Raw genomic sequence first — 12,770 nt, 5'->3', positions numbered from 1 at the left:
TCGAATCTCAACATGAATGTTTGCGATTATGTAGGAGATGAACTTCATGAAGATCACCACGTAGTTTGTTGGAGGCCTGAAGTGACTTGAAAAATTTCCAATGCTGATTTCTAGAGTGCAATTTCCGGATTTGGTAATAAAAATATAAAAATTAATAAAAAATGAAAAAAAAATCCTTAACCCATCCTCGGCACAAATGTACGTGTATTTTAGGTCTGTAATAACCTTTCGTGGGTGAGACACTTAAAGAAATAGAAACTGGAATGCTAAAAATTTACCAATAATCTCTGATTGCCAACCACTGCTGTACACACCCGATCATGTAAAGCACTGTTGCAGATTTATCACTCCTGCAGTTTTCAGTTTCTGTTGCAAGAAGCTGATGCATCATAATTGTGCATTGAGCGGACTGTTGACAACCTTTAGAGTAAAAATGAATTTAAGAATTAGCAAGTAGAGTTAAAAACGAAACGACTTTATTGGTTGAACTTTGAGGTCAAATTCAAAGTCATACGTCTTTTTATTGTTTGTGCGATAGTGACAACCAGTTTGATTAATCACCACCAGAATCTTTTGATCTTTCTTTGTTAACCTTCTCACTTAGTTTCGAGTCACTGAGCGAAAATGGCGCCACCCATGCTTTCTTAGTAGCCCACAGAATATCTAGGATTTCGTTCATCTCTTGTTGCTCGAACAGTTAATGCACCGATCACGAGAGGATTTTTCTTCCATAAAACCATTCGCTTCCCCCTTCTTTTGTAGTTTCCGGTCTTTACTGTTTTATTTGGTGTGTTAGAAATGGAAGAGGCTCATGACTTAGATTAAACAGATGCTCCCACATTGAAATCGGGAAGGGATGTTAGTTATTAGGGATATATATACAGGGTGTTCGGGATAAATTTGACAGTTTCGTAAGGAAAAATAAAATCTTCTTTGTATCTATTAAATTTAATGAATTGACAAAAAAACATTACAGGCAGAGTTAATTACAATACTATCAACAAGATTTACTCAAAATAACCACCATTAGCATCGATCACAGCTTCAATTCTGCTTCGGAACCTCGAACAAGCTGATGCTACAGTCTCCCTGGGAAGGGCCGCAAAAACTGTTTTAATTTTATCCATTAACTGGGCTTTTGTATTACTGGAAGTGCGATTGGTGTCTTTTTCAACTGCGCCCCATACAAAATAATCCATGGGGTTAAGGTCTGGGGAGTTTGGAGGCCAAACATTTGGACTGGTGAAGTCGTAGAAATTTTCAGACAACCATTTTTGACTTTTCCCAGAGGTGTGGCAAGGGGCCGAATCCTGCTGCCATACATACGGCCTACCATTGCCTACCCTTGTTATCCAGGGCTTGACTACAGTTAGCAACTCCACGAACAAAGCCCGAATTCCAATGCCAGGGTTCTTCAACACCTGTTCCTGCAGATTTGCGAGGAATTCTGCTGTACGAACGCAATCAGATCGTCTGCTAGGGATCTTTCTTCTTGCTACATCCTCGTAGTCACCATTGCAAGTCTGTAGTTCATGCCTGATTGTTTTTACTGTATTCAGGGAGCATTGGGCAGCAGTCGTAATATCCTTATTTTGATGGCGGGCACGAATCATCATGATACAAGTTATTCTCTTCCATGATTCAGGTGGGTTCCAGCTATCCATCCTTTCTGACATCTTGTATATGAATGAAGAAGGGTCCAAACTTTTAAATGAAGAGAAGTGTGTGTTAATACATGTAACTTACGGAAAAATATAATTAATTATAAATATATCAAATTTATCCCGAACACCCTGTATATATATATATATATATATATATATATATATATATATATATATATATATATCCCTAATAACTAATATATATATATTAGTTATTAGGGATATAAAACTAATATATAATATATATATCCCTAATAATATATATATATATATATATATATAAATATATATATATATATATATATATATATATATATATATATATATATATATATATATATATATATATATATATATATATATATATATATATCCCTAATAAGCTTTTTGAATAATATTTCAACCGAGTAAAAATGAATTCTGAAAAAAAAAAAAAAAAAAATATATATATATATATATATATATATATATATATATAAATGACAATATACAAGAATGAAAAAGAAAAGGTTTAATGTTAAGATACTACTGGTTTCGTTGAATAAATCAACTTCTTCAGGTATCACAGGCAAAGAATTATATAAAATAACAGAGACATGATAAAATTACATCAACAGATCTAGTATAAAATAGTATAAAAGACAATAGTACATTTTAAAACAGGAATGCGTGCTGGAGTTCCAACTGAAGTTGACTACGTGCGTGAGCTGTCACGAGTGCGCCAATACTGGACAGTGGCAATGTGTGCGTCAGAAAGATTGTAGCTAAGGCTGTTGTTAACATGGGATGAATCGAGCGATATTTCTCTAGATTCGATAATCTTTCGAGTTCATCCTAACACACATGGATATTAGAAGTTTGCGGCCAGTCTACGAGGATTTGGCGGCGTTCATCCGAGTTGATAGAGAAGAGAACGTGGCCAGAGAGAACGCTGGCCCTTGTCCTAGTGTAGGATATATATATATATAATCTTGTTTAGAAATGTTTTGTCTAATATTGCCCTTGCCAATGGTAAGATTTAAACAAAATTTGAAATTAGGTAACATGTTTCACTTTAATCATTTATTTATTTATTTATATATTTTAAAATTTATGAAAATAGATAAATAAATTTATTTATTTTCATTTTATTAAAATCCAGCAACCAAATGCTGTGTCATTATATGCTTATGGAGGAGGAAGGCGGGGCAAATCTGCAAAGTGGTCACGCATTTTTACAAAATGTAAATAAAAATGAAAACCTGCTTGGGACAAAACCACAGTGCCATCTATAGGTCAAGTGGCGAACTCTCATACTTTCCCAATTTTTATTTTCTATGGATTCAACGCGAGTGGTTGACAAAACCTGATGACAAACTATCATGAACTTCTTAATTTTCTATTTTGAATGAAGATTCTTTAGTAAGTAAATCAGTAGGTGAACATTAAAAAAAATATTATATATCCAATGACTAGCAATTAAGTGAGGATAGGCAAGAAAGGAGAGGGGGTCCATCTCTCGAGTGTTGTTATAATAATATAAAAAAAAGTAGTCAGAGTTTTGTAGCCTGTAATCAGTTTGAAAGTGTGCTTACAGAGCAAGTGAAAATTTTCTCTTTAAGCAAGTGATTTTTAAAGATTATGTTGGAAAGGAGAAACAGGATAAACCATATATCTGATTATATCTTATTTTTTTTAAAGCAGTTTAATGAGATGTTCAACTTAAAAAGGTTGAACATTTATAATTTAACATAACAATGTATGCAACCGATATATACGATGACATCAGAATTGATTTTCTTTTTGATTTTTAATAAATTACAGGTGCTTTTTATTTTGTAGTATTTACGTAAATAAAGATAAAAAAAATCTCAACTTTCTGAGGCAAGCAGCGCCAAACGAAAGTTTGCGCCATTCACATAAAATTTTTCTGATAACGTGTTTATTTTAAAAAGAAGTTATCTTGAGATATTATCACCTGCCAGTTTCACAGTACAAACTCTCGTTTGCCTTCATTTGTCTAGGCAAGATTAATGAATTTTCTTTAATTAATATACTTTGTTGCTATTGCCAAGATGGATAATTTTCAGGATTTTCTCTTAAAAAAAGTAGTCGAATTTTTAAAAATTAAACTGAATAAAAATAAAGTTTATAAAAATGAATTATAAATACATAAATATAAACTTTGTATATAGGAAGCTGGCAGTTTAAACAATTATAATATTATTATTCATATTTCTTCAAAATTTCCTTCTTTCTCACATCTATCATTTCCACCCACTCCCTTGGCTCTCCCCAACTCGGAACTGATGTGTTCCACTTGAAAGAATAAACATACACACAATCTGGGATAATCAATCCACCTGTTAGGCTTAAGAACATAAAACAGCTTTCAAGATAAGTGAGGGAAAAATAAATCGCCTTACCATTGTTCTCGCCGTAACCCCACTCGGAAGACATTGGTGCGACTGCCTGGGAACGAAAAGGAATACTCACACAAGTCCCCAGCTTGGCAGATGTCCAAACGCCACTCTGAGATGTGATCTATTGGCAGCCACAGGCCGCAAGTTATTAAGTCACATTCTGCCAATAGCAACTGGTACTGTTTAGTTTTTCAATGGTGTTTGCGCATGCGTAAGCTTATTAGAGTACTCATGGTAACCGAGACACGCTCCATGCTCCACGTGCGCGTTTGTTGTCTATTTTACGCATTGAGTTTACAGCGCGTGCTCAAAGAAAAAAAAAAAAAAAAGGCGAGATTAGCTATTAAGAATAAAAAAAAGTAAACACATATGCTACGGTGATTTCTTGTTAAAGATCTGAAATAATTTTATTAATTTTTCGGGTAGGCAGCGAGATTAAACAAAAGCGGATTATTTTTGTAGCGGTTATTTGGAAGACTTCAGTAACTTCAGGGAGATATGTTTGACTAAGAAGACATCGCCAAGAAGGTCTCTTTTATTGGCAGCATAAATCGCACCTGAAGTTCTTTAAATAGAGAGTTCTGAATCAACGTAACCGTGTCTACAAGAAAAAGTTGTAACTGCAAGGTCATACACACACATACACGTGCGCGCGCACACACCATCCTATTAATCCACTATCATTAAGCAGAATATACTTTCTGTTAAATGGTAACTATTTTTATTGTTTATTTATTGAAAAAAAAAAATAATAATAATAATAATTACTGCACTAACCAAAAAATAGTGCAATTTTCTAATTTACCAAACTGTTTAAACAGATATTATTGTATCATTTATTGGTATACACAAGCTACTAATGTCATAAATATTAGCAAGACTTTATTAATAATAAATTCTTGGTTTAATTATTTTTCATCATTGATTGTTGTGACGTATATAATTTTTAAAAATTAGTTAATTCATTTAAATTAAAGTGAAATATTTTTATAATTGCAATACTTTTCATTACAATTACTTGGTTGATTTCTAAATAAAATGATTTTTTGTTGCAGATTTGTCTGTTTTCGTGTGTGCGTCCTCTGTGAAAATAAATCGCAGTTCCAGCTTAATCCATGAAATGACACTTTAAAGGAATTTTTGTAAATTTAAGTAAAGACAATTTTACAACAGTGACAACAGTGGTGCGTGATTGGAATGAATTGCCATTGGATGTTGTGAGTACAAGCAGTGTGAATGTTTGATAAATATTAATATTCCACCCCCTCTTTTTGTTTGGCGGCATGATCTATATTGTTGGAAGCCTGGAATTTGGAAAGCAGTCGCTTCGTCATTAGTTATGGATACTTCTGTTAGAATCAATATATCAATAATATCAGTGTAATTCCTCAGATAAGCCTGTAACAATAACCAATGTTTTCGGATGCTTCTGATGTTAACATGCAAGATTGAGAGACCTCTCGCTTGTACTGTGTGTTGTTTCCATGCATCAAGCGATTCGAAAGTACAATTACTGATGTATTCTGGTGTAATTACACCTATCTGATGGTTCACATTCATTTTTGTTGTGTTGAGATCTTCTTATTGAACTAAGTTGGAGTCTTTTGTTTCACTCTGGCAGCCTATCTATATCTTCCGAGCTTTTTATTTGTATAGACTTTGAAGTCTGTGGCTTTCTCAAGAATATTTTGTCGTCTTTAATCCATAAAAATTGATCATTTTTTTCTGTTTTTTCTTTTTTGCTTGGTTCAAAAGATTCTGATTGAAAGGTGTTGAATACTTAAATAGAAAGATTGACGTATTGTCTTGCGATGTATTTACATCCTTGACTACTGTTTTTTTCAGTCTGCTGGCTTTTATGAGATTGTCTCTTGTAGACTTGCTTGTCAGACGGATTATTGCTGGTGCGGGTCGTGGCAAGCCTTGTTTTTTGTTCTTCCTGGGAATCCGAATTATGGTCTGAATATCATTATGCTGCAGGGGGATGTCAATTGCATGGCCTAACTTTAAAACTGCGTCTCTGAGATTTTCTGTGGATTCGGTTTCTGGAAGACCGTTTATGACAAGGTTTTCTTTATGTTATTGTTGGTTTAAAACTTCGTATTGTAGTTTCAGGGAATTAAATTCTTGACGGAGTTCCGATGTATCTTTTATCAATTTGTGCTGCCTGTCAGTTAGTGCGTCAATGCTGGTTTTAACGTCTTTTACCGTTTGTAAGACTTCTTCGACTTTTGAATTATTAAATTTAACAAACTCTTCATATTCGCTAATTTTTTATTTTTTTATTTGTTTATTCTGTTTATCAAATAGTTCTTGGACAAGATCTACCAAGCTGACTTTTATATTTTCTAAACCTTTTTCTAATAATAAATCTACGGAACTCAAATTATAAGACTCATCGGTACTTTTTGTCTGTTCAGTTCATCGTCCGATTCTGCCTCCGGCGTAATCAGTTGCGTCGTCGGCGGCAGCGTTTCTTTGTTCTCTCTGCAGTATAGGCATTTCCATTCCTCTCGTTTGGCATTGGAATTGCGTTGCCATGTTGTTTCTGAGAATCCGGAACACGTAAAGTGAAGATTCCTAAAGCATTTCCTGCAGGTTATATGGCTTTCGTCAGACGATAATTCCTTCAGGCACTTGTTGCACTTCATGGCTCACCTTTCTTCCCTTGGACCACTGTAAAGATGGTCCTTTGTTCTATGCTCGTTAATGACCACGGTGAACTCTGCTCAATTTTCAGCACCCTCAAAATTTGGGTTTCACTTGGCCGATTTCGATCAATTATATATCACTGTTTTCAGCGTGACAGGAAGAGTTACTTTGTACACTTTTAAATTAACAACAGGAGTTTGAACCACATTAAAGTATAAAAACTGGACCAACGATACAACCATCCAACCACTCGTATGCAGGCACAGCGCCCTCTTTAATAATAATAATAATAATAATAATAATAATAATAATAATAATATTTTTAAACACTTTATTTTGTTTGCATATATGTAATAATTACATTATAAATTAGAGAAATTAAAAAATTTAACCATTATAAAAATTACATTGATTTCTGAAATCTTTTTTACACACTTACAAATATCGTCTTTAATGACACGCCAGCTTGTAATTTTTACAAAATTCAGCAATGAGTGCTGCATATGTGATTCATTTTCTACATTGCATTTCAATTAAAATTTTGATAATAATACGTTTTTGCATATATATTTACAACACGTGTTCTTCTAATATAACAATGAAGATTACACGGAATTTTTGAATAATGGATAATAATATTGATTGCTAAAATTTTATTGATTGCTAAAATATTTATACATACAATAAACATCTTGTGTGACATTGCACCTTATAATTTTACAGAGTTCAGCACTAAGTGCTGCAATTCCTACATTGGATTTCAATTAAAATTTTTAATAATATTTTTTTCCCTTTATATGATGTATTTACAACACATGTTCTTCTAATATTAACAATGAATATTAAACAGAATTTTTTGTATAATTATTTATTTATTTTTATTTATTATTATTCTTTTTTTAAGTTTGAGAGTTTGAGAAAGAATGATTATACATACACATTTCTGCATTTGCTTATAAGGATTACTTGTAGATGAGTGAGGCAAGTTAATCCCACCTACTTCGAACCTTGGGTTAGCTTTTATGAAGAGAGTGGGATTTAGCCTTCACTATTAGTGTTGTTGCTACTGTTTATGTATGGGATGTAGGCATTGGATGCTAGTGATTTGTGATGTGTATATTAGTGTTAATGGTTTCTTAACTTTGTTGGTATATTTTCCAGAGTTAATTTTTTAATGTTCTGTAGTTATCTACGTGTTTTAACTTTCTTGGTAGGTTGTTGAGTTGCGTGGGTATTGGATGTAATCTCGCAAAAGAACCGTATGAGTTGTTGAAGGGTGTGGGGATGTAGAGAGTTGTTGTAGGTCGTGTTATACGATATGTGTCTCTGTTGTTTCTGTAGGCGATGTTGAAGTAATTCCTTGTTAATGTCATGTAATGTTTCAGGTTTTTAATGCTCAGAATTTTGTGTATCGCCATGTGCTTGTCGGATGTTGGTTGTTGCGTGTAAGGTGTCCAGATAACTGTTGAAACGATTTTCCTGTGTAGTGTTTCTAATTTTGTTAGGTGACTGTTTGATGTATGTGCATAGACTGTTATTGCGTATCTGAGTAGGGATTCGCAGATACCGTGATATAGTAGTTTTTTTATGTTGGGTGGAATAATGTCTTTAACTTGGAAGAGTTTTGCTGCGATGATCCGGAGTTTGGTGTGTAGGTATTCTATATGTTTTGTCCATTTAAGGTGGGAATCTATATAGAGACCGAGGTATTTTGCGTGTGTTACAGGTTTGATTTGAGAACACTGGCAGGTATTTTTGTTGTTAATGCAGCGATATGTGTGACAATGTATCGATAGTGATGCAGGGCGTATGATTCTTGGGTTGTGTATTACAACATCTGTGTTTTGGTGCAGTTGATTAGAATTGCGTTTTGGTGGAAGTATGTTGTGATTTCGTTTAGGTCTTGTTGTGCTTTGCAGAGAGCTGTGTTAATGTCTGTGTCGATTGCTAGTAGTGCAGTGTCATCTGCGTATTGAAATATTTGACTTCTTATGGGTATGTTATAACATCGTTAATGTATATGTTGAATAGAGTGGGTGATAATATGGCACCTTGAGGTACACCGTGTTTTACTTGTATACTCCGACCGTGAGATGTACCTATTTTGGTTACCTGTGTTCTCTTTGAGAGGTAGTTCTTGAACCATGTATGCAGTGTTCCTCTTATACCTATTGAGTATAGTTTGGTGAGTAGTATGTCATGTTCAAGTGTGTCAAATGCTTTGGTTAGGTCCAGCAGTATAAGAACGGCGTACTTGTTTTTGTCGAGAGCTTTGTTTATTGTGTCGGTGATATCTTCTAATAAAGTAATGGTGCTTTTTGTTTTCTGAAAGCCATATTGGTTTTGTGAGATGATGTTGTACTTCTGTAAATAGTTCTGTAGTCTGGTGCGTGTTATTTTTTCTAGAATTTTTGAGATGACTGGTAGTGTAGCTATTGGTCTGTAGTTCTGAGTATCGTTTCTTTTGCCGTGTTTGTATATTGGCATAATTACTGCAGTTTTTAGTTGTTGTGAATAATGCCTGTGTCGAATATTATGTTCACGAGTTTCAAAAGTATTGGATTTATTTGTTCAAAGTGTGTTTAAGGTCTGTGAGTCTTATTTTGTCTATTCCTGGAGTGGTCTTTGGTTTTAGTTTTAGGATTGCTTCTTTCAGTTCCTGTTTTGTTATGGGTGGAAAATACATCGTTTGTTGTTGACTTTGTGTCGGCAGTTTTTTGTTGATCGTTGGTAGTTTGTCTTTTTTGAGTTGTGTGATGTTGTTTGTGAAAGCATGGTTGAATGAGTCTGCTAGTTCCTCTTGGTTTGCGTCCTGACCGAAGCTTTTTGCAATAAAATCTTGTGCTGAAGTTTTCTTTTTTCAGGTTACTAATTCGTAGCCCATGTTTGCTTAAAGTTGTCGTTATATTCCATGAATTTTTGGAAGTAGTAGCGTCTTTTTGCCCTACGAATTTTTGTTGTTAGTTGATTTCTTGTGTTTGTTTGTATAAGGTTTGTAAATGTGTGTGACTGGGTGCCTTTTTAAGTTGTTTCCATAGATTTTCTTTTACAGTAATAGTATTTAGTATGTCGTCATTTATCCATGCATTGTTGTCTGTTTGTCGCCTCGTTTGTGTAGGTTTTGTTGCTTTTTTTTGTATATTTCTGTGAACTTTAGTTGACAATTCTTGTATAATGTTACAGGATCGTTTATTTTAAGTAGGGAATTCCAGTCTGTATTTTTTACTTGGTTATCGACAATGCTCTTTAGTATGATCGAGTTTTGTCGACTTTTGTGGTGGTGGGAGGGGGGGGGGTAGGAAACGTAATAAAACGAAGTTGAGACAAAGTAGTGATCGGCAAATTTTACGTTAATTACTGATGATGTATATGTATGGATGGGAGCCCGTATGTTGATATGATCAATGCATGATTGTGTTAGTGAGTTATTGAATATTTCTTCTCTTGTTGGGGAGTTAATGGGAGGGTTTATGTTCTACTGACTTAGTATATCAAGATATGTGTTAGTAGTTGAAGAAGCGTGGTCTAGAGTATTTATGTTAATGTATCCTATTAGGATGAGCCTGTGTGTTGTACGCGGTTCGGTGCCGCTTAGCCATGTTTCTAACTCGTGGAGAAAACTGAGTGGATTATTATCTGGGAGTGGGTCTGTATATTGTGTTTATTGTGTATTTGATACTATTGTGGCTATTTGTGAGTTCCAAAATTAGTGTTTCCCCATGTTCGAAGTGAGCTTGTTTTTCTGTCACATTGTATTTTTCTTTGATAAATGCCACCTCCTCTTTTGTTTGGTCTACATAAGTAGTAGGTTTGGTAATTATTAATGTTGTATGCGTAAATTTCTGTGTCGTTTATTGCAACTTCGTTCAGTATCAGCGCATCTATGTTTATCATGGTATAATTGAGCTGTGTTATCAATGTAAGCCAGTGTTTTTTTTTTATACTTCTTATGTTTGTGTGTACGATAGTGAAGTTAGTGTTGGTGGAAATGTTGTCTGACCATTTCTTCAAAGAGTCAAAGACCTTGAAGTTCATGTTGTCTGACTGGATATGTTCGCCTATGTTTGAGAGATCCCCATTATATAGTTTTTAAATGACCTCTAATCTTATTCTTAAGGATGTGAAAAGTTAGTGTTTTATATTGGTAGGCTGTGTAAGTCGGATTCACTTGTAATTATGTATGTTCGATTGTTTTCATTCTCTCTGAAAAATATCTGGGAATTCTTTGTCCACAGGGACTTGTAGTTTTTCTCTGTTTTTGTCTTCCTTGCTTGGTATAGAAGATTTTTGAAGTATGGAGTCCAGTGTTCCGTTATATAGATTGGTGTTGGGAGCTTCTTTATCAGTTAGGATCGTTGTTGTTGGCTTTGTTTTCTTGCTTGCTGTAAGAATGGAGTCTCTCAGATTTTTGTTGATAAAACGAGCGAAGATTGGTGGCGGTCTCTCTTTATTTTTTTGTGGGCTTCGGTTGACATAGGTGATATTTGTGGTTGCGATTTGAATTCCAATTTTGCTGCCTATAATAATAATAATAATATGATAATGTCTCATATAAATTACATACATATGATTATTACAGATATTTTTTGCATGTTTACACATTATGTATAAAATAACAATTTTTCTATTTTCATCGTACAGGGTATTTTCATATTTACAATTAATGAATATTGCACTTGATCCTCTGTACATTATACTGTACACAGTTTAAGGCACATTATTTTTTTCAGTATTTTTTCTTTATATACAAATTCATGTACTTGTTTTTTTTAATATTTGTATCTTCGTTATTATTATACAATGTACTGACTGTTTTGTAACATAATTTGCAGTCTTTGATTATAAGGATTACGTGTAGATGAGTGAAGTAGTTTAATACAACCTACTTTGAAGCATGGGTTAGCTTTTATGAAGAGAGTGGGTTTAGCCTTCACTATTTTTATTGTCGTTACTGTTTATGAATGGGATGTAGGCATTGGATTCTGGTGATTTGTGATGTATATATTAGTATTAATGGTGTATTGACTTTGTTGGTACATTTTCCAGAGTTCGTGTTTTAATGTTCTGTAGTTTTCTACGTGTTTGAAATTTCTTGGTAGGTTGTTGAGTAGCGTGGGTATCTGATGTGATCTCACAAAAGAACCGTATGAGTTGTTGAAGGGTGTAGGGATGTAGAGAGTTGTTATAGGTCGTGTTATACGATATGTGTCTCTGTTGTTTCGATAGGTGATGTTGAAGTAATTCCTTGTTAATGTTATGTAGTGTTTCAGGATTTTAATGCTCAGGTTTCCGTGTGTGGCTATGTACTGGTCATATATTTGTTGTTGCGTATAAGATGTCCAAATCACCTGTTGACACAGTTTTCATATGTAATATTTCTAATTTTGTTAGGTGGCTGTTTGATGTGTTTGCATAGACTGTTATATCGTATCTGAGTAGGGATTCGCAGATACCGTGATATAGGAGTTTTTTTTATGTCAGATGGAATAATGTCTTTTACTTGGAAGAGTTTTGCTGCGATGATCCGGAGTTTGGTATGTAGGTATTCTATATTAATATAATTCTATACTTCTACTAATATAGTTCGCCCACCGTTTGTAGGTCCCTGCTTCGCGTCTTTCCAAGAATAGTCGATTCATGCTGAAGGGGAGAAAGAAATGAAGGACGTCCGAAATGGTCGCCAACACGCGAAATTACGTGCTTTATAGGTAAAATTTTCCAACTGTTATACAAGCAACATAGTTAACTACAATAATCATAAAAGAGAAGTTAATTTTCCGACCTGTAATAATAAACAACTCATCCCACAATACGGACTGATTACCCTATTATCGGAATGGGTTCTCCTTTTTCTGAGATGCGCAGAAGTGTCGAGGGACCTCTAATTGGTGGGCGAACTATAATAACAATAATAATTTTATTTATATTTATAGCGTCATCGTTGTATATACAAAATATTCAAAAATATAATATGTCTTATTATATTATTGTATTATATTATATAATATATAATATAGTGTGAGAGGTCTTGTACAAAGAAACTTGCACAGTA

General features: G+C 33.9%; 1 protein-coding gene across 2 annotated transcripts in view; it reads right to left on the bottom strand.

Annotated features, from left to right (window-relative positions):
* Window positions 1–4,225, bottom strand: part of LOC150096991 (carbonic anhydrase 13-like) — a 235,112-nt gene extending 230,887 nt beyond the window's left edge. For both annotated transcript variants that reach the window (XM_090407994.1, XM_090407993.1), the window contains exon 1: window positions 4,070–4,225. In XM_090407994.1, the coding sequence (XP_090264120.1) occupies window positions 4,070–4,103 (34 nt within the window). In that variant the 5' untranslated portion in view covers window positions 4,104–4,225. The remainder of the gene's footprint in view (window positions 1–4,069) is intronic.
* Window positions 4,226–12,770: the final 8,545 nt, after the last annotated feature.

Source organism: Typopeltis vanoorti, chromosome 18 (genome assembly GCF_054136105.1).
Source record: "Typopeltis vanoorti isolate ZY-2024b chromosome 18, IOZ_Tvanoo_1.0, whole genome shotgun sequence".
Taxonomy (NCBI): domain Eukaryota; kingdom Metazoa; phylum Arthropoda; class Arachnida; order Uropygi; family Thelyphonidae; genus Typopeltis; species Typopeltis vanoorti.
The sequence above is the reverse complement of the archived record's forward strand: the minus strand, read 5'-3'. Positions and strand labels throughout refer to the sequence as shown.